Source organism: Mandrillus leucophaeus, unplaced genomic scaffold, assembly GCF_000951045.1.
Source record: "Mandrillus leucophaeus isolate KB7577 unplaced genomic scaffold, Mleu.le_1.0 Scaffold391, whole genome shotgun sequence".
NCBI lineage: Eukaryota > Metazoa > Chordata > Mammalia > Primates > Cercopithecidae > Mandrillus > Mandrillus leucophaeus.
The window spans coordinates 1,084,969-1,106,295 of NW_012104154.1; the positions used below are offsets into that span (position 1 = coordinate 1,084,969).

General features: G+C 40.4%; 1 protein-coding gene and 1 pseudogene across 2 annotated transcripts in view; one reads left to right on the forward strand and one right to left on the reverse strand.

Annotated features, from left to right (window-relative positions):
- Positions 1-21,327, reverse strand: part of AUH (AU RNA binding protein/enoyl-CoA hydratase) — a 136,160-nt gene that overhangs the window by 74,248 nt on the left and 40,585 nt on the right. The window contains exon 4 of the mRNA XM_011991204.1: positions 881-973. Within this exon, the coding sequence (XP_011846594.1) occupies positions 881-973 (93 nt within the window). The remainder of the gene's footprint in view (positions 1-880; positions 974-21,327) is intronic.
- On the forward strand, positions 6,807-7,332 carry LOC105547543 (annotated as a pseudogene). Its single transcript, XR_001007236.1, has one exon. The product of XR_001007236.1 is annotated as a 40S ribosomal protein S20 pseudogene (transcript).

The window sequence follows — 21,327 nt, forward strand, 5'->3', positions numbered from 1 at the left end:
GTTGCTCTCATGAAGTAACAAGGGTGTGGGCTGTGGCCAAACAATCTGGGTTCAAATCTCAGTTCAGTCACTTCTTTGGGGCTTGTTACTTCCCCTCTCTCTTCTCCAGTTTCCTCCAGTGCCCCAAAGTACCCGCTCTGAGGGCTGTTATGCAGATGGAGTGAGTGAATACATGTCAGGCGCTAGAATAACACTGGCCGCCTGGACTGCACACAGTAAGTGTTTAGCACTAATTCTTTTCACTCTTCTTCTACTCACCTCATAAGATCCTCAGAAAACCATTTAGGAAGAAAGTGGACTTCAAAGAGATTGAAGTTATGATTACTGTAGCTAATGGTGATTTAGTGCTTGGACTAACATCCATAGATTAATGGCTTCATCTTCACAACAGCAACAGTCATTTCCCCCATTTCCTCTAAAGAGGCAGATACTGGCCTAAAAAGGGGAGGACCTCAGATTCTTTTCCTTTCTTTCTTTCTTTTTTAAATCTTTTTTTTTTTTAAAAAAAACAGGGTCTCCCTTTGTCACCTGAGCTAGAGTGCAATGGCACGATCACGGCTCACTGCAGCCTCAAACTCCCAGGCTCAAGTGATCCTCCCACCTCAGCCTCCCAAAGTGCTGGGATTAGAGACGTGTGAGCCACGCGCCTGCTCCAGGACCTAAGATTCAAACTCAGTTCTACCTGACCCAAATCCTGGCAAGAAACAAAGGAAGACTTTTTGCAGGTGGGAATTTTGAAAACACCATCAGGCCCAACAAGCGACTTGTTGAAAATATTCTACTCAACAACAGGAAGCAGAATAAAATATTTAAAATTACCTGAAGAGTACACACAAACTTCATTTCTTTAAATTATGTTTTTAACAAGATTAATCCTCACCTGCTACTCGTATATCACAAGCTAAAGCCAGTTCAAGACCACCACCTAAAGCGAGTCCATCTATTGCTGCAATTGTTGGTACTGGAAGATTAGCTGAAATGGAAAGAAAAATGTTATGCTTCCTTAATAAGATCATTACCTCACTGTGTAATTCATTTTAAATTTTTTTCTGTAAATTTATGCTTTAAATGGGAGATCATATACAGACTTTTGTATCTCTTTTACTTTAACAAAATATAAGCATTTCCACCATTATTCTTCAAAAACATTATATTACCGTATAGCATTCCATCACATGTATGTGCAATGTCTTTAAACCTTCCCATATTATTGAATTACTTTCATAAACCTTTTCTTGTTGAATTAACAGAATCACAGTTCTATGATTTCTTAATCTTAGAGCCAGAAGTCTTTCACAAGATGTTTGGTTCATACAAAGTTCAAATTGAAATGACTTATACATAATTGTGAAATTTATGATCCTTTATGGGCTACTTCAGTGCTTGGAACGAGAGTGTCTCATTCAAAGAAGGACATCTGCTCAAACAAGAAAGAAACTGTCCAAGTAGTTGCTGTGGCATCTGCCCGTGAGCTGTCATTTAGTGAGGAGCCCTAACATTATGAACGGGAGCTGGAAAACAATCAGGCTCTTCCACTTCAGAGGCAAGACGCCCTGAGAACCGGCTCATAAGCACGCCTGGAAAGGCGTCAGCCAGTCACAGAACTAAAAGCTCAACTTGCTTGAGTCCAGAAACTGAGTATTATTTTAATATAATTTTTGTAAATTATGACATACAGATTTCATTCTCATAACCTGTTCAAAAAGCGACCAGTTTTATCAGTTATTCTGAAAAGCAGAACTCTTTCTATTAATTTTATTTCTGACTACGGGAATGTGAAGCAAGGCTGGCCAATGTTAATACATAACAGAAAGTGGATTTTAAAAAGGTACTGTCGGCCGGGCGCTGTGGCTCATGCCTGTAACCCCAGCATTTTGGGAGGCTGAGGTGGGAGGATCACCTGAGGTCGGGAGTTCAAGACCAGCCTGGCCAACATGGTGAAACCCCATCTCTACAAAAACACAAAAATTAGCCAGGCATGATGGCAGGTGCCTGTAATCCAAGCTACTCAGGAGGCTGAGGCGGGAAAATTGCTTAAACCCGGGAGGCAGAGGTTGCAGTGAGTCAAGATTGTGCCATTGCACTCCAGCCTGGATGACAGAGTGAGGCTGTCTCAAAAAGAAAACAAACAAACAAACAAACAAAAACAATAAAAATGAACTATCCCCCAAAATCTCTCTCTTCCATTCTGATATGTAAAATCCCCCAGAGGTTCACTCCTTGACCCCTTTTAAAATACACAAATTTGCTGAAGTACACTGAGTCTTATTCATAAACAAAGGAATTCATCAGAACTATTCGAGATCAAGTCTGAAAAGGCCAGGAAGGGGCACATATACACAGCTGCCACCTGAAGCTCTCTCAGAAGAGCAGGCGTGGAACGGGCTTTTGCACAGGCAGTATTTCACTATCTGTACCTGTCTGAACAATTAGGGGTTGGGGATGGGGAGGGACTTGAAAGGACAGGACAAATTCAAAATGTTCTTGCCAGAACACTTTGTGAAAAAAATAACAGCTATGTCAGTGTTTGTAGTCTGGAAATGAATTTAATGTGCAAACAATATCTGGTGAATTTTATCTGGAAAAAAAAAGAAAAGAAACATCAATAAAAATACAAAACAGCAAGTTAAACTGAGTACTTCCCAAGGTCATCCTGAGCTACTACAAGTAGAAGGTAATGACTTTGATTACCCACTCTCAGCTCCTCTTCCTTCCTAAAAACCTGCCTAGAGATCATTTATTTCTAGATCTCCTCAATCTCTCTCTCCAACCTCAGGTCTCACCCATCAGAAGCCTTCCTCAGGCCTTGCTAAGGCCCTCCAGCTCACCTCCTTTACAGACCAGCTTCTGAGAGGAGTAGAGTAAATCCATGCCACCCACACCCATTCACCTCCAAACCACCAAGACCATTCTTGTTCCAGTTACTAATGACATTCTAAGATTGTCCTATAGCCAGTGGACAACACTCAGTACCTATTCAATGTACTGCCTCAGAAGATCAGAGACATCCATCCTGGATACTCCTTCCTTGGATTCCTCCATTCACTGCCTGCTGGGTCCCTCATTTTTCCTGCCTTTCCATCTACCCCTGGTAATTTCTCAGCCTTCTTCCCCTCTCAATAAAAGCTCTTCCCAGGAGATCTCATTCTCATCCACAACTTTTACCACCTATACTACCACCAGTGATTTCCAGATCTCTACCTCAAACCCAAACAGCCCCCTGCCTGTTGGACATATCCACTTAAATACTTCATGTGTCCAAACCATTTCTTCCCAATTCTTCTAGGTTGTATCTCAGTTAGTAGCACCTCCGCTCACCAAGTTACTCAAGACACTCAGAAGTCATCCCAGATGTCCTCCTTGCCAATGACCTTTTCTACTGCCCAAGTTCTGCGTCCCATCATTTCTCACCAGCAGGAAGTACCTAAGTAATCTCCTTCACCTGCAATCTGCCACCCTTCTATGCATCTTCTACCTTTCCTGCAGGGTAATCTTTCTAAAATGTAAACACAGTCATGCTATTCCCCTATTTAAAACTGTACTATGATTTATTCTACCTTCAGGATAGAAATGGTGTAAATATTTAGCATGGCACAGTAGGCACCTGGAACTAAGTTCTGCACACCTGTCTGATCTCTTCTGAAACCTCAGATATTCTGTCCCAGCCCCAAACTACTTAAAACAGCTCCAAAAGTCTCCATTCAAAACTCAATACCCGTATACAAGGTGCAGCTCTGCCTACAATGCCTGGCTACCCCTACTTGTCGGTCAAGGCTCAGATGTCCCTTCCTCTATGCTTACATGGCACTCTGTGCATACTTTTCTATCAGAAGATTCACCACCATACTGCCCATATGAAACAAAAATTAACATCACATCAATGCTACTCAGTAATGTCCTTACTAATCTGGGACAAACCTCAAGGTTTTCCACTGCCTCTTCCTCCTCTATTAAACCTAGTATTTTGTCTACTTTTCTTTTTTTATTATTAACCTCTTCTGTTTAATAGTTAAATAAACATAGTCCTATGGAGCTAAAGAGAAGAAAAATTGCAAAGAGTTCTAAGGTGCAGAGAGCAGAGGCAGAGAAAGAGTGGGTGCTCCCTCCCTGCTATGTGAGTGCTGAAGTCACTCACCAAGTAACTGCTGGAGGCTGTGATATTATGAAATACATATTTGGTCTTCATCCCTGTTTCCAGACATACAGCTCTTAAAACTCTTGGAATCTCTAGAGAGATAAATGTATCTTTCTTATTTCTCCAATATGTTTATACTTTTTGGAATTGATAAAAATTATTTTTAAGTCTGATAGGAATTTGAGCCAGGTACAGTGACCCATGCCTGTAATCCCAGCATTCTGGGAGGCCAAGGCCAGAGGCCTGCCTGAGCCCAGGAATTCAAGACCAGCCTGTGCAACAGGGTAAGACCTCGTCTTGATTTTTAAGAAAGAATTTGAGAAATTATGTTTCTAAAGAGGATGAAAATTGTGTCCCCTTGAGAATCTTAACAATTCCAGGGCTTGTTTCCTTTTGTGCAGACCCATGCCAGCGTCACTGCAAAAGGAGCCAGCCTGGGTGCCAGGAGACACACCAGAGGTGAGGACTGGGGCCTGCAGATGGGAGACAGGAGCTCCAAGAGGGAGAAGTCTCAGGCACCATGTGCCTTACAACTTGTAAGAAATATGTAACACAAAATGATAAGAAATTTGGGTTCCACACACAAAAAGAACAAGAAAAATGGGATACTAATTCTCAAATTATTAAATACGTTAAGCACTGGTACTTTAAATTATTAATTAACATAAATTAGCGCTGTAAAAAGCTGTCTACAAAATGTTTCTAACTAAAGAATTAAGTAAAACAGCTTAATTCGCATTCAATGGGTAATTAAATATTAGCCATTTTACAACATTATAAACTCTAAGGCTATACATCATCCTAATTATGGCCTAAAAGATGTCTGTCGTAGTAAATTTTATCCAGAAAAATATGCATCATCTCAAAGCACATGCCAGTCTCATAGTTACCTGATATATGTGGTTTTTTTACATCTAGAATTTCTTCTACTTGGGAGCACTTAATAATCAAAGAGGGGACCGGGTGTGGTGGCTCATACCTGTAATCCCAGCACTTTGGGAGGCCAAGGCAGGTAGATCATCTGAGATCCAGAGTTGGCGACCAGCCTGGCCAACATGATGAAACCCCATCTCTACTAAAAATACAAAAATTGGCTCATGCCCATAATCTCAGCACTTTGGGAGGCTGAAGTATGCAGATCACCTTAGGCCAGGAGTTTGAGACCAGCCTGACCAACATAGAGAAACCTCATCTCTACTAAAAATACAAAATTAGCCAGGCGTGGTGGCACATGCCTGTAATCCCAGCTACTCAAGAGGCTAAGGCAGGAGAATTGCTTGAACCTGGGAGGCGGAGGTTGTGGTGGGTTGAGATCGTGCCATTGCACTCCAGCCTGGGCAACAAGAGTGAAATTCCATCTCAAAAAAAAAAAAAAGAGAAAATAGCCAGGCATGGTGGTACGTGCCTGTAATCCCAGCTACTGGGAAGGTGAGGCAGGGGAATTGCTTGAACCCTGGAGGCACAGGTTGCAGTGAGCTGAGATCTCGCCACTGCATTCCAGCCTGGGCAACGGAGTGAGACTCTGTCTCAAAAAAAAAAAAGAAAAAATATATTAATAATCACAGCGGGAACTCAATAAAACACACCTTTAGAAAGATACATTATGAATTTCAAAGACGTAAAGGAATAGCAAAATGACAGTTGTATATAAGCACAAATAAATGAAACAGGAACTGCAAATCCAATGAGCAATGGCTATTCCCAACAGCAAGAGGAAGAAATTATGACTCAGCATGTTATGCAACCAATAGGATCAGATACTATTTTCAGTTTCATACCAGGAAATGAGCCAGGTATGACAAAGAAGATAATAATCCTTTGAAATGCTCCCAAAAATATAATTAAAGCAAACAATTAAACAGTTTGCTATTTTAAGAGGGAAAAAAGCAACTGTAAGGAAGGCCTCTGGTTCACTTCAGCAGTCTGTAGGACCTGCAGCCTACGATAACTACAGTCAAGGGACTACGAAAGTGGGGAAGATTAAAGTATCTACTTTCAGTTCTCAGATAAATCCAACACATAATGTAGGTTATTTGTATGTTTCTGGAAAAATATGAACAATCTGATTATTAAAGGAAAACGTTAGTGTCAGATGCATGTTTTTTTTGTTTTTTTTTTTTTTGAAACCGGACTCTCTCACTTTGTCACCCAGGCTGGAGTGCAGTGGTGCAATCTTGGCTCACTGCAAGCTCCGCCTCCCGGGTTCACACCATTCTCCTGCCTCAGTCTTCCAAGTAGCTGGGACTACAGGCACCCGCCACCACGTCCGGCTAATTTTTTGTGTTTTTAGTAGAGACGGGGTTTCACCGTCTTAGCCAGGATGGTCTCGATCTCCTGACCCCATGATCCACCCGCCTTGGCCTCCCAAAGTGCTGGGATTACAAGCATGAGCCACCGCGCCCAGCCCCGCATGATTTTTAAATTTGGTTTTGCTTGAAGAATGGTGTTCCTACAGAAAGCAGTGAAATCAAGCATTTCAAGGGAAAGGCCCTATGTAGCATTATGCTTTCAAGAAGAATAGAAATAAAATCAAAGTTAACTGAAAATTATAATAAATACCTAATTATCTTTCATTTTGGCTGAAACTTCACCTTCATCCTAATGTATATTCTCCCACTCCCATCACTGAGTTTTTTAAAAAATCACAATAACAAAACAAGCCCTTTTTTTTTTTTTTTTATTTGAGGAAGACGCGGTCGTAGGACTTGCGGATCTTTGGTTCGCACGCTGCTGCTCCTGACTCACCGCTGTTCGCTCTCCCCGAGGAACAAGTTGGTCAGGAAGCCGCACAGCAGCCATGGCTTTTAAGGATACCGGAAAAACACCCGTGGAGCCGGAGGTGGCAATTCACCGAATTCGAATCACCCTAACGAGCCGCAACGTTAAATCCCTGGAAAAGGTGTGTGCTGACTTGATCAGAGGCACAAAGGAAAAGAACCTGAAAGTGAAAGGACCAGTTCGAATGCCTACCAAGACTTTGAGAATCACTACAAGAAAAACTCCTTGTGGTGAAGGTTCTAAGACATGGGATCGTTTCCAGATGAGAATCCACAAGCGACTCATTGACTTGCACAGTCCTTCTGAGATTGTTAAGCAGATTACTTCCATCAGTATTGAGCCAGGAGTTGAGGTGGAAGTCACCATTGCAGATGCTTAAGTCAACTATTTTAATAAATTGATTACCAGTTGTTAAAAAACAAAACAAAACAAAACAAGCCCTGAGTGAAGCCTGCAGGCTGGCTGGGCCGTGGCTCCCTGGAGGCCCACACCAGGGTCATGGCTGCAAACATACCACGGGTGACAGATGGGAGTTCAAAGAGTGAGAAGTCTCAGGCATCACAGACCTTAAAAGGAGCACATATCCAAAAGCCAAAGGTAACCGTATTCAAATACGACACTTCGATTCTAGCACTAGGTTAACATCTAAATAAAATGGAAAAACTCTATAAGCTGTTGTGAAGAAAAACTTACAGATGAAGATCAGCAACATTCCTTACAGAAGGGGTAATTACATCAAGAAAAATTGCTGAAGGCTAGCCTTCCCTCTCACATGCTTTTTTATACAAGCTCACCACAGTAATTTCAGGCTGTATGGATTCACACAGAAAAGAGGACTAAATTTACTTTTTCACTAGGAAAAAAAGAGAAAAACTGCCTAGAAACAGTGTAAAATAAGTAATCAAATCCCCGATTTAACTAAAACCACAGGCATGTGGGCAACATGGAATAGGGTCCGATTCCTCCCTAATACTGCGAGTGACGCAGAGTAAGACCATGGGTGGCAACAGCATGAGGACAGCCTCACTGCAGTGCTGCAGATTTTATACTCAACGATGAAGGCAGAAAGTACCTTCCTCAACTCTTAACAGTACCTTGTACCTAAAGCTTATAAAAAATATATAACACAAAATGACAAGAAATTTGGATTCCACATACAAAAAGAACGAGAAAAATGGGATACTAATATTCTCAAATCATTAAATAGGTTAAGCACTGGTTCTTTATTAATTAACATAAATTAGCATTGTAGAAAGTTGTCTACAAAATGTTTCTAACTAAAGAATTAAGTAAAGCAGCTTAATGAAGTAAAAAAGCCAATAAAACAAAGTACAGTAGTTTCTTGAGCTTTCATAAGCAAGGACTGGTGGAGAGATATAATTTAAAACTTGTGCACCAAGTAACAGAGGTGTGAGTAAATCTAAAATTACAGTAGTCTCCACTTATGTGTGGTTTCACTTTTTGAGGTTTCAGTTACCCATGGTCAACGGCAGTTTGAAAATATTACATGGAAAAATCTGGAAAATTTCAGCAATACATTACTCATTTGGAAAAACTCAGTAATACATTATTTTAACACCACACTAGGATATTATTTCCTTTAGCATCTTTAAAACAACATGATAGAATGTTTAGAAAACAATCTGATCTGATATAAATCAGATGGTGACTTCCTTAGTCAATTAGAAGAGAATACCTACAATTTCTTTAAAAAGCAATTCATATATACCTATGTCCAGGAAAAGGTTTTTAAAAATTCAGTTATTAGAAAGGATCTATTCTTTAATACAACTGAGGGTCAACAACGTAACTATACCCAAGCTTATTCTCCACTTTATTACTAACACCCAAGCCAGAACATCACAGACATAGTCCAGTCCGAGTTCAGGGATGTTAAATTGGTATACTAGGCTTATGCTGACACTTCATGTCTCCACAAATCAGTAAACGGGCGAAGTCCTAAATTCAGTCACTGCTTCATCAAATATATGCCAGATACCATGTTGAATGATTTAAGCAAAGCTACAGAATGCAACTGTGGGGAGCTGAAATGTCAAATCCTGGCTCAAAGCCACCACTGTTACCACTGTGAGACCTGAGAAAAGTTGCTTAATTTTTTTAAGCCTATCAATTCCCTATCTGTCTTCCTATATGTGTTTATATATCTAGCAAATACTTAAAAAGGTTTTACTATGTGTGGCCACTGTCCTAAGAACCTTACAAATACTACTTAAACTTCCTATCAGCCTTATGATGTAAGAACTCATGACTTTCAACTTACAGATGAGGATCCACTGAGGCACAAAGGAGTTGCTGTTACTTGCCCAGTACAGTCTGAGCACAGGCTGTCTGGTTTCAGGGTTTTGCCCTTAACCATTACTGCCTATCGCTAGTTACCACACCCCAGATCCCCAACGCTGTAAGCCATACTCCCATCTTTCCCCTAAGGACTTGTGACCGTGCACCTGAGAAAAAGGGAAATGCTGAAACTCGCACACTGGCTCTGTGCGCCACTAATTCCTTGAGACCTACAGCAACACCACAGTTCACTGGGTTCAACTGGGGAAACCTAGGGAACTGGATGCAAAGCACCCGTCAGCTGACTGTAATCGAGTTCTGACTTGAGTTTTCTCTGGAAACCCCCAAACCCACAGTGTGGCAATGCCTCCCAGTACATGACTCTATAGACTATTAAAATCAAAAGGGCCAACCCCAAAATATCTCCTTCGTACCAAAATTCCAAATCAAATAAACACTCCCTAAGGGAAATGCACAGATGACAGGCTGGCAGGGAAGCCCATGCCCACTCAGCAATCTTATCTGGAAGGTTACACTTACTAGCAGAACTGAGTAATGACTTCTGTTGATTGCTGCTCCACATGTAACAAAACTCTTGGCATTTAAAATGCTGCTTAACATGGTAAATGCAGAACTTCTATTTCTGATGAAAAGATAACATACCATAAGTAGTTTACTTTCCCTTGGCAGGAAAAAAAACCTCACCATTATTGCCTTGCTTCATGAACTCTCAGGCTCTGTAACTTTGTTATTTAAAGTATGGTTTGTAGAACAGCAGGATTAGCATCACCTGCAAGCTTTTTATAAATGTAGAATCCCAGGTCCTATCGCAGACCCACTGAAACAGGACCTACATTTTTAACAATGTACATTTTAACCCAGGTGATTTATACACACAATACAGTTTAAGGAGCTCTGGACACTTAAGCTAATCCACAAGGAACTTGACAATCTCACCATCCATAGGATAATATGCTGATCCACTATATTGAAAATGCTACTGAGAAAGCAACGGCCATAACTGGATTCATAAACGTAAGGGTAGTGAAGACTTAACACACAAATGTCTGTAGCAGTTTTATGTGTAACAGCCCAAAACTGAACACAATCCAAATGTATTTCATGTAGTACATCTGGGCAATGGAATACTACTCAGCAATAAAAAAGAACTATTGATTAAAAAAAAAAAGCTAGTGGAATATGTACAAAAATTAACACATACTGCTGCATTTACATGAAATTCAAAAATACGGAAATTATAGAGATACAAGTTGAGTAATTGCCTGAGGATAGGTTGAGGGTAGCAGGGAGGGGCAAAAGAAAGAGACACTAAAGGGACCTGAGGAAATTTCTGGAGGTAATGGACATATTCATTATCTTGATTGTGGTGCTATTTTCACCACAATCAAGTCAAAAGTTATCAAATTGTACACTTTAATATGGACAATTTATTTTATGTCATGACACCTCGATAAAGCTATTTTAAAGAATTATATGATCTAATTGATCTGAAAATCATAAAGCCAACAAAAGAAAGCACACTGGTTTCTTGAGCTTTCATGAACAAGAGCTGACGGAGAGATATAATTTAAAATCTGTACACCAAGTAACAGAGGTGTGAGTAAATCTAAAATTGTAGTAGTCTCTCCTTAAGTGCAGGCTCACTTTTTGAGGTTTGTTACCCATGGTCAACCCCAATTAAAAAATATTACACGGAAAAGTCCAAAAATAAACAACATGTAAGTTTTAAATGACACACCATTCTGAGTAGCATGACAAAATCTCGCACCATCCTGCTCCATCCCTTCTTCAACACAAGAACGGTGAGTATAGTGCGGTAAAATATTTTGAGAACAGACTACATTCATATGACTTTTATTACAGAATATTGTTATACATTGTTCTATTTTATTCTTATTGTTGCTAATATCTTACTATGCCTAATTTACAAGTTAAACTTTATCATAGGCATGCCTGTATAGGAAAAAAACAGTATATGTAGGGTTTGGTATTATTTGTGGTTTCAGACATCCACTAGGGGTCTTGGAGTGCATACTCTAATAATAAGGGGTCAACTACTGTATAAAGAAAACACTAAGAAAAAAGGGTGGGAAAAGAGAAAGGTGGGAAGGAAGAATTTAAAACAGGAAATATATAAATTCTGTCATCGTTCAATAGAACTTTCTAAAGAAACAGTGGATCAAGTACACTACATAAGTGTAATAATGACAACAAGGTAGTACCAAAATATAACCCTTAACATTATTAGAATAAATCCACACACAGAACAAACCAGAGAAGCACCTAACATAGTTAAGATTATTTTTAAAATGTAAAATCACCAAAATCAGAAGGCACAGAAAAGCATAATGACAGGCCTAATACCAAACACATCAATATATTTAAAGAAGCTGTATCCATCCACTAAGAAAAAGATTAGCCAGGCAAGGTGGACTGAGTAGTCCTAGCTACTCAGGAGGCTAAGGCAGGAGGATCGTGTGAGCCCAGGAGTTCAAGGCTACAGTGAGCTATGACTGTGCCACTGCACTGCAGCCTGGGCAAGAGAGCGAGACTCTGCCTCTAAAAACAAGAAAACTATACACTGAACTATGATTCAAAAGGAGAGGGATGTTAATAACTCATAAGAGAAAAGAACTGACTCCCAGATGCTTGTTTTCATTCTCCACCATTCTTGGTGAGAGGATAAAGAAAACTAAAATTAAGATCTGTAAGCCACTGTGCCAGAAACAAAGACAGTAAAGTGTTCTACCGGTTAATCTTTCACACACCATAATTCAGCACTTCCAATTCCTAATAATTACATCAAATTAGGAAAATAAAAAGTAAAATATATGCTGGATTGAATCTAATAAACTACATTAATTACATACTTTTAGAAATCTCTTCGACCCTCAAACAAAAAAGACACAGTGAACGTAAATAAACAATTCAGGTCAACTTGGTGGACTGACAAAAAAATTCTGCAAACTTTGAAAATGTTCTTAATTAAGCAATTCTTTCTTTTTTCTTTTTTTTTTTTTTGAGACAGAGTTTCGCTATTGTCACCCAGGCTGAAGTACAATGCCACAATCTCGGCTCACTGCAACCTCTGCCTCCCAGGTTCAAGTGATTCTCCTGCCTCAGCCTTTCAAATAGCTGGCATTACAGGTGCACGCCACCATGCCTGGCTAATTTTTTGTACTTTCAGCAGCAACTGGGTTTCACCCTGTTGGCCAGGCTGCTCTCAAACTCCTGACCTCAGGTGATCCACCAGCCTGGGCCTCCCAAAGTGCTGGGATTACAGGCGTGACCCACTACGCCCTTGATACTTTTAAACACATCTTTCAAAATTTTAATATCTAATATAATCAGTCCCAATAGATTTAATGCACCTAGATAAAAAGTTTTTGGGGTCCTCAGTAATTTTTAAGAGTATATAAGTGGATCCTGAGACCAAGACATTTGAGAACCATGCTATTCTGTACCCTGCCTGTGGGATTCTCAATGAGACAGCAGCCTTCGGTCACTGGCGGTGACTGCAATCCCCGCAACCCCTCCTTAGGCTGTCTCTGCTCCGGTAAATTTGTATTTGTATACATGCACAATTGTCTACAAGCTAAAAAAGTTTTAAAAATATAACTGACATCCTTTCTCCACAATGAGCTTCAGGTTTGGGTGAAATGGAAAATTAGTCTTCACAAAAAACTTTCCTTCAGAAAAGGAAATGGAGAAAAATTAATACTTCACAGCTGGCCTCCCAGGTGATCGAGAGCAAACTGCCCCACTTCCCCTCAAAGCCTCCTCTGTAAAAATTTTTATCTTAAATTTTAACTTTTATCTTAAATGTATTACGTTAAGAATTGCTGGCCAGGCGTGCTGGCTCATGCCTGTAATCCCAGCACTCTGGGAGGCGAAGGTGGGTGGATCACCTGAGGTCAGGAGCACCAACCCATGAGGGATCCACTCCCATGACTCCAGCACCAGGCCCCACCTCCAACACTGGGGATTACAATTCAACACGAGATTTGGGTGGTGCCAAGTACCCGAACTGTCTCAAAGACCCAGTGGCCAGTTCCTACTGTTCATCTTACTTGGCCTGTCAGCAGCACTTAATCACACCCTCCTTCTTGAAACATTTTATTCACTTGGCTTTTGGAATACTGTTTTCTTCCTAATGTGGTATATGTACACCATGGAATACTATGCAGCCATAATAAAGAATGAAATCATGTCTTTTGCTGCCCCATGGAGCTGGAGGTCATTATCCTTAGTGAAATAACTCAGAAATAGAACATCAAATACTGCCATGTTCTCACTTATAAGTGGGAGCAAAACAATGGGTATATATGAACATAAAGATGGAAATAACAGACACTGGGGACTCCACAGGGGAGGACAGTGGTGAAGGGGGTGAGAGATGAAAAATTACTGATTGCATACAATGTTCGCCATTTGGGTGATGGGTTCACTAGGAGCCCAAACCTCACCATTACACGATATATGCATCTAACAAACCTGCACATGTACCCTCTGGATCTAACATAAAATAAACACGAACAAGTAAGAATATTTTCTTCCTACTTTCCTACCCTCGCTGACCTTTCTCGATCTACCTCTTTCACTCCAGCCTCTAAACATCACAATGCCTCACAGCTCTCAGACTTTTTTTCTCTCTACAGTAACCCCCTAGGTGTCTCATCCAGTGGTCATGGCTTCACACAGCATTAACGTTCTGATGACTCCTAAGTTCACCTGGGTCAACCCGCCTCAACTCCAAATTCATCTGCACGTGGATGTCCACTAAGCATCACTATCTTCACACATCAGACTTGAACTCCTTAGCAAGACCTCCCATCCCAATCTAGCAAAGGATCAGTCGGCTGTCCTAATTTACCATCACAACAGACAGTCCAACTGCTCCACTCATGCTCATTCCATCATTCTCAGTGATGTCCTAAGAGCAGCAGGAGCTTGGGGAGAAAAGACAGAGGATCAAACTCAGGCAAGTTCAGCAGGATTCTTGGAATTTTAAGTAGCGGCAGACAGAAAGGGATTGCAGGAGAAGGTTCAGCGTGAAGATAAGATGAAATAATTACAGTATGGCTAACATGTTTATACCAATAAGATATAAGCCAATTTGCCCTTTCAATCGGGTACCTACCATGTGCTCATTACTAGACACTAGATATAAGTGAAGAAAAAAACCAACTCACGGTTCTTGCAATGGGGAGATATGGAAAGTACCAGATGGTAGAGAGAATCCACATTTTCTGATTCCACATCAAGAGATCAAGATCAATAAACTTACACCAAAATAATTCAAGAGTTCATCACATTTTAATAATGTATAAAATTTAAACTGTCTACAACAAAATAAACATCATCCTGTGGCAATATCTTCGAGAAAATGTTAAACTGAGCAGATCTTGTGACATCCTCAGAGTATCATTACATTCTGAAATATAATGGAACTTCAAGCTTAAGAGAACGATGACAGAAAGATAGGTCATGTGGTTACCAAAACATTAAAGAACACTCATTTATACAAAGAGAGCTAGGCTAGGACAGGAAGAGTTTGATTCCAATATTAAACCTCTGCAGAAGAGAGGTCAAGAAGTTTGATAAGTATGTGCATCTATTACACTGTAGCGGGTCTGTTAATTATTAGCGACTTGTTTTGTGTTACTTTGAGCCTTTCAATAATAAAACTCAAATGTATCCCAATTCTCAAACTGAAAGGCATGCTAACAAAAAAAAAAAAAAAAGAGAAGCACTGCTTGAAAAGAGGTTTATACCCTAAAACTTACATTGGATTTTTCATACAGAATTATTTCATTCAGTTATACACAGATATTCTTTGTATTTCACAGAGAGAACTTTTTTTCACAGAAAAATGCACATGGACGGTAGATTTTCAATCACATGAAGAACAGATAACCAGACACTGAAAATTTCCAAAATTATTTCTTTCTATAAAACCTTATAACAAAATGTTAAGAAAAAAATGGTTAAATAGATGAATTTTGTCAGCTGCCCCTTTTAACATAATTACATGTATTTCAATTCAGCTTTGTACTTACACAGCTAAATTAAAGCTTTTGCAATTTTATTTCATCAGAGAAACAAAAAGAAGGTAAGGATGCTGGCATTTTAAAGGATTACTGTGGAAGATCATTTACAAAAACATCATTGCCTCACACTAAATTCTGTAATCTAAAATCTAATGAAAACCCATTTTAAATATTTCTTTATCATTAGGTAACAATTCTTTGATGTCTCAACTTGAGAGAACTAGGTCTATCCCTTCAGAGTTTCCACTTAGAGAATTCTAAAACTGTTTTCTATTTCATCATGAAATATCATCTAATTTAAATGTTACTAAAGGCAAGAGTGGCCCTCAGTGAGGTCATTAACATGTCCACTCCCCATATTCTATACTGCTAACGTGCACAACGTGGGTCCCAGTAGTGATGTCAACACTGCCACCACAAACTACTGGAAGGAAGGTGCACACCTGGAAGCCCTAGAAGGAATGGTGAGAAACAACAGCTGTTAATAGATCCTGATAATTTCATTGCTGTGTAGCCTTGCTGATGCCTAGTATTTCAAAATAATCAGTTTACTGCTTCTAATCCAGGCAACCTAAACTTGAAGAGGGAAGGGGACTTGTAACAATAATTAACATTTTAGAAATCTAAAAATTCACCATTTCCTTTGAATGAAACATCTCAAAAACAGTCATATGACTTTTTTTTTTATAAAAGAACAAAAGAACTAAATTTTATTCTAGGATTCGAGTTACCGTTTAAGAACAGACTTTTTAAGATACTAGGAACAATAAAGTAAATTTGGTGACTCTGAATGAAATACAGAACTGCTTTCTGATCTCTATTTTAATAAAATAGAAGAACTTTCAAATAAGCCATGTCTTTAAGTTGCTTATAAACTCTCTTTCATTAAAAACACACAGAGTATAGGAAATCACGGTGGCCAAAGAGAAAACACATTTGCCTTTCAGATCCCAGCAATTCTCCAGTTGTAGAAAATGTAAATATAACAGGAGGAAAGAGGGAAAAGTGGTACCCAACAGACAGGGGTGAACCCTGATTTGTATCAGTACTAATACTGCCACAATTTAAAGATCCTTATGGTTCAACAGCCAGCTCACAAAATTTCTGAAAATTAGGCTGGGAGTCATGGCTCATGCCTGTAATCCCAGCACTTTAGGAGGCCAAGGTGGGGGGATCACTTGAGGCCAGGAGTTCAAGACCAGCCTGACCAACATGGCGAAACTCTGTCTCTACCAAAAAATACAAAATAGCCGGGCGTAGTGGCTCACACCTGTAGTTTCAACTACTCAAAAGGCTGTGGTAGAAGAATCACTTGAACGCAGGAGGTGGAGGCTGTAATGAGCCAAGATCGTGCCACTGCACTCCAGCCTGAGGAAAGAGTGGGACCCTATCTTTTTTTAAAAAACAAACAAACAAAAATTCCTGAAAATTTCACAATCACCTGGAGTTCGTGTGAGCAGGCCCCGGCACACCACTGCCAAGGCATTGAATTACTGGACGGTCTGTATATGAAGCAGCCCCATAAGTACTGTCAGAGACAAAAATCTAACAAATCAAGTTATAGATCCAATTGCCTTTTATGTATGATTCATGAGTCAGGGCAGCCTCCATTCTACAAAACAGAATAAAAGCTCCCATAAGGCAATGGCAGAACAGCGGGTTTTGTAAGGTAGAAACAAGAAAACAGGACAAGAGGGAAAAAAAACCTAACTGGTTAACAGGTTACATCAGACTTTGCGGGGGGAGGGGGTTGTTTCTTTGGCAAGGGTTAAAGCAGAGCAGACTTTCTTACTAAGCTGACTCAGGTAGACTGGAATCTCCTGTTTTCAGGAAAAACTGGTCTGTTTTGGAATCCGTCTGCTTCCTTAATAAAGTTTCAGTTTGATTATGTGGATTTTGCAGGAGTGACTATGTCGATTTAATCTGGTCTGCTGGGGTTTTGAGCAGGAGCTCAGTCTGAAACAATGGCCTCCCATCATTTTAACAGTAGAATGCAGGATCCTCCACCATCAGTAACCATGAACATCCAGTGGCCACGTCACTTCCTCCCAAGGAAAAAATAAGCCGAGAAGCTCTTCTCTCAGAAAATGAACAAACTTTATGAGAAGAACTAGTGAAAAGAGGGCCAGAAAGAAAGATGGAGGCCTCTGTGCAGTATCTGAAAACCCTTTTCCCCCTCCGAGACCGTCTCTCACTCTTGTCACCCAGGCTGGAGTGCAATAGCACGACCTCGGCTCACTGCAACCTCTGCCTCCCAAGTTCAAGCGATGCTCGTGCCTCAGCCTCGCGGGTAGCTGGGATTACAGGCACACATCACCTTGCTTGACTAATTTTTTTATTTCGAGCAGAGATGGGGGGTTCACCATGTTCACCAGGCTGGTCTCAAACTCCTGACCTCATGTGATCCACCCGCCTCAGGCTTCCAAAGCGCTGGGATTACAGGCATGAGCCACTGTGCCTGGCCATAAATGCATGTTGTTAGACATGCAAAAGAATTTTTCTCTCCCATAAAAGAGAAAAGGTTTTAAGAAAAGTTTTAAGGTCAAAAACCTTAAAATTAGGTGACCACGAACAGTGGCTCATGCCTGTAATCACAGCACTTCGGGAGGCCAAGGCAGGAGGATCACTTGAGTCCAGGAGTTCAAAACCAGTCTGGGAAACATGAAACAAAAATCACAAAACTTAGCTGGGCGTGGTGGAGCCCATCCCTGCTACTCAGAAGGCTGAGGTGGGAGGATCACTCGAGCCCCGGAGGTCGAGGCTACAGTGAGCCGAGACCGAGCCACTGCACTCCAGCCTGCACAACACAGGGAGACTCTTTCTCAAAGAAAAAAAACCAAAAACACCTGAAAACCAAGAGCCCAAAAGCTATTTTTCTAGAAATGTAAAATCTTGGCTTTCCTTGAAAATAATGAGAAATTAAAAAAACTTCTAAGCCCCTCAACCAACTGAACTGACCTTCTTTTGGCCAAGGGGAGCACAGAGACACCTCAGAGGCTGAATTCCTACTTATGATGTGATGGGAGGTCAGACCATCTCCCTCAATAGCCGCCTAATGGCTATTCTTTTTAACAGGCTAAAGAGAAACCAGCCCTTGCAAGATGCCACTGCTGATTTCAACCAACAGCCTGAACACTGCCCCGCCCTTCTGTGGTTCGGTCAAAACAGCCAACCAGCATTTCTTCCTGATAAGAGACTACCAACCACAGAGTGGTTCTCGCCCATCTACAGAGGAGGCGCAATGAGGGTTTTCGTGTCCTCTGCTGCTTCTTTTTTGAGACAGAGTCTCGCTCTGTCACCCAGACTGGAGTGCAATGGCATGACCTCGGCTCACTGCAACTTCCGTCTCCCAGGTTCAAGCGATTCTCGTGCCTCAGCCTCCCTAGTGGCTGAAACTACAGGCTAGGATTACAGGCGTGTGCCACCACGTCCAGCTAATTTTTGTATTTTTTTTAGCAGAGACAGGGTTTCACTACGTTGGCCAGGCTGGTCTCGAACTCCTGACCTCAGGTGATCTGCCCGCCTTGGCCTCCCCAAGTACTAGGATTACAGGCATGAGCCACCGCGACTCACCCTCTGTTTCATCTTTTGACATCAGAGGGACCAAGACTCCATCCTCAGATCATGCTCTGGCTGCTATTTGTTAAACATGGGTCCCACGGAAAGGCCTGAAGCTCAAATGTGCATATGCCTGTTTCTCCTTTCATAAATATTCATGACTCCTCCTGCAGCTTATTGACTATGTATACCTGGCCACCCTGCTCAGCGTACATTCCTGTTCCTTTTAGCCCACCTTCAAAGTGCCAGTTTCTGGGTTCTGACCAGAGGCTGTGCTTCCCAGCATGTGGCAATGGCCACCTTGCAGGTTGGAACCCTTTATGAGACATAAAGCTCTCCTTTCGAAAGTTATGAACCTTGTCATTCTTCAGCTGACAGTGAGAAAGAAAAAAAAATTCAATAAATAAGAAATGTCTGCAGGTTTCAAGATAGATGAATCTTTTAAAAACTGGTCTTATCTGGCACATATAAAGAATATATTCATATACATGTAATAAAGCATAATCATAATAAACTCCAACAAAATCACCACTCAAAGCTAGATCTAGGTCAGAACTAACACCTGTCTGCCACTGAGCTCTTCAACTATCCTTCCACCTGAATTCCAAACTAAAGATAACCATCCTTGTAAAGTCAGTGTGTGTATATGTGATTTCATTACACACTTACACATCCCTAAACACAAACTGTTTAGCTTTGAATGCTATTAGTTTTATAAAAAATAAGTCGTACTTTTAAATCAACATTATGTTTCAAAGATTTATCCATATTGGTACATGTGCATATTTTCATTTATGTACACTGCTCTCTACTATCCAATTGTATAAATATACCAAACATTTTTCCATTCTCCTGTCATAGAAATTTGGTTGTTTTTCAGCTTTTCGCTATTAACAATGTAAGTGTCCCTAGGACACATGTGCAAAATGTCTGCAGAATAATGTAGTTTCAAATCCAAGTAGCAACCCATTCATGAGCTAGTCAAGATGAGGAATTTTTTTTAATGACACAGGGTAGTATCAAACTGGAGCGCACAGACAGAGGAACCATAACCTTTGATACTCTCCCACCCCTATGTGTTTACTGGGCCAGAGTGTAGATGTATTTCTTACTACAGGTCCAATAAAAACAGTCCTTAAGTTATCCCTCTATGTAAATACCCCTTAAAAAGTGAACTACCGAGTCTTAAGGAATGTGGATATTCAAATTTGAAAGACAGTATCAAATACTTTTCCTAAGCAGTTACACCAGTTCAGCTCCCATTAGAAGTATAAATCTTCCTGCCTGGTAATCCACTTAACTCACTAACTCTTAGTAAGACCTGGCTTAAGAATTTTTGGCTAATCTGGTGGATGTAAAACGGCATCCCACTGTGGTATTAGTTGCACGTCTATGACTACTACTGTGGCGGACCATCTTTTCCTATGTCTACCCTCACTCCTGTACCTCTGTGTGAAATGCTTTTCTGTCGTGTCCTCTCGCTGACTTCAAGGCTGTGTATACATGTGCATGTACTGATTCCTGTATGCACTTACCAATGCACACATGAATCCTTTGGCAACTGTGTGTTTCAAGTATTTTCTCCCAGTCTGTGTCTTTTCTTTCTACTTTATTTACAGTATCTTTTCATGAATTGATGTTCTTAAGTTTAATTTGGTAAAATTGATCACCGTTTCCTTTTATGTGTCATATTTTGTGTTTTAAGAAACTCTTCTCGCTGTTAAGATCATTAAAGTTTTAGTTTCCACTTCTAAACATATTAAGTCTTTGCCATTCCCCAGCGGTCTGCAATGCTGCCTCTGTCACGTATCAGCTTCCCCACTTGGGTGGTCTGTTTGGGGGTTCTATATTTCAACTCAATGGTATACTTATTTATCCCAAAGCCAGTAACACACCGCCTTCATTTCTATGTCATGATAATAAATCTTGAGTGCGGAAATGGCAAGGTGCTTCATTTTCTTCTTATTTATGAGTGTTTGGCCATCTGGGGGTCTCCTTTTGCTCATCAAGTCCCTCACAAAATCAATACTGAAAGTCGAGGTGTGATTACACTGAATCACACCATTTGTGAGAATCATCTTTTTAATACTAAATCTTCCTATTCAAGAGGATAATTTGTCCCCATTTATTTTTTTAAGCATCTTACAATATAGTTTTATAATTTCTCCATATATGCTACATGTATTCCTAAGACTCATTTGTGTTCCTGCTTTCCAGGGTATCCTTATTTGACATCTTCCGTCCGTTGTTGGTATAAAGAAAGGTAACTGATTATTTTGAATATGGATCTCATTTCCAGCCATCTTGTGACACTCATTTCCAATAATTTATGGTTTCTTTCAGCTTTTTGATAGAGACAGCCATACCACAGAACTCTGCTATTTCTTTTTTGGTCCTTATGTATTGTTGCTTCCTGCCTACTACACAAACCAGGATTTACAGAATAATATAGAACAGAGGTGGTGACAGTGGGTCCTCCTGTCTTGT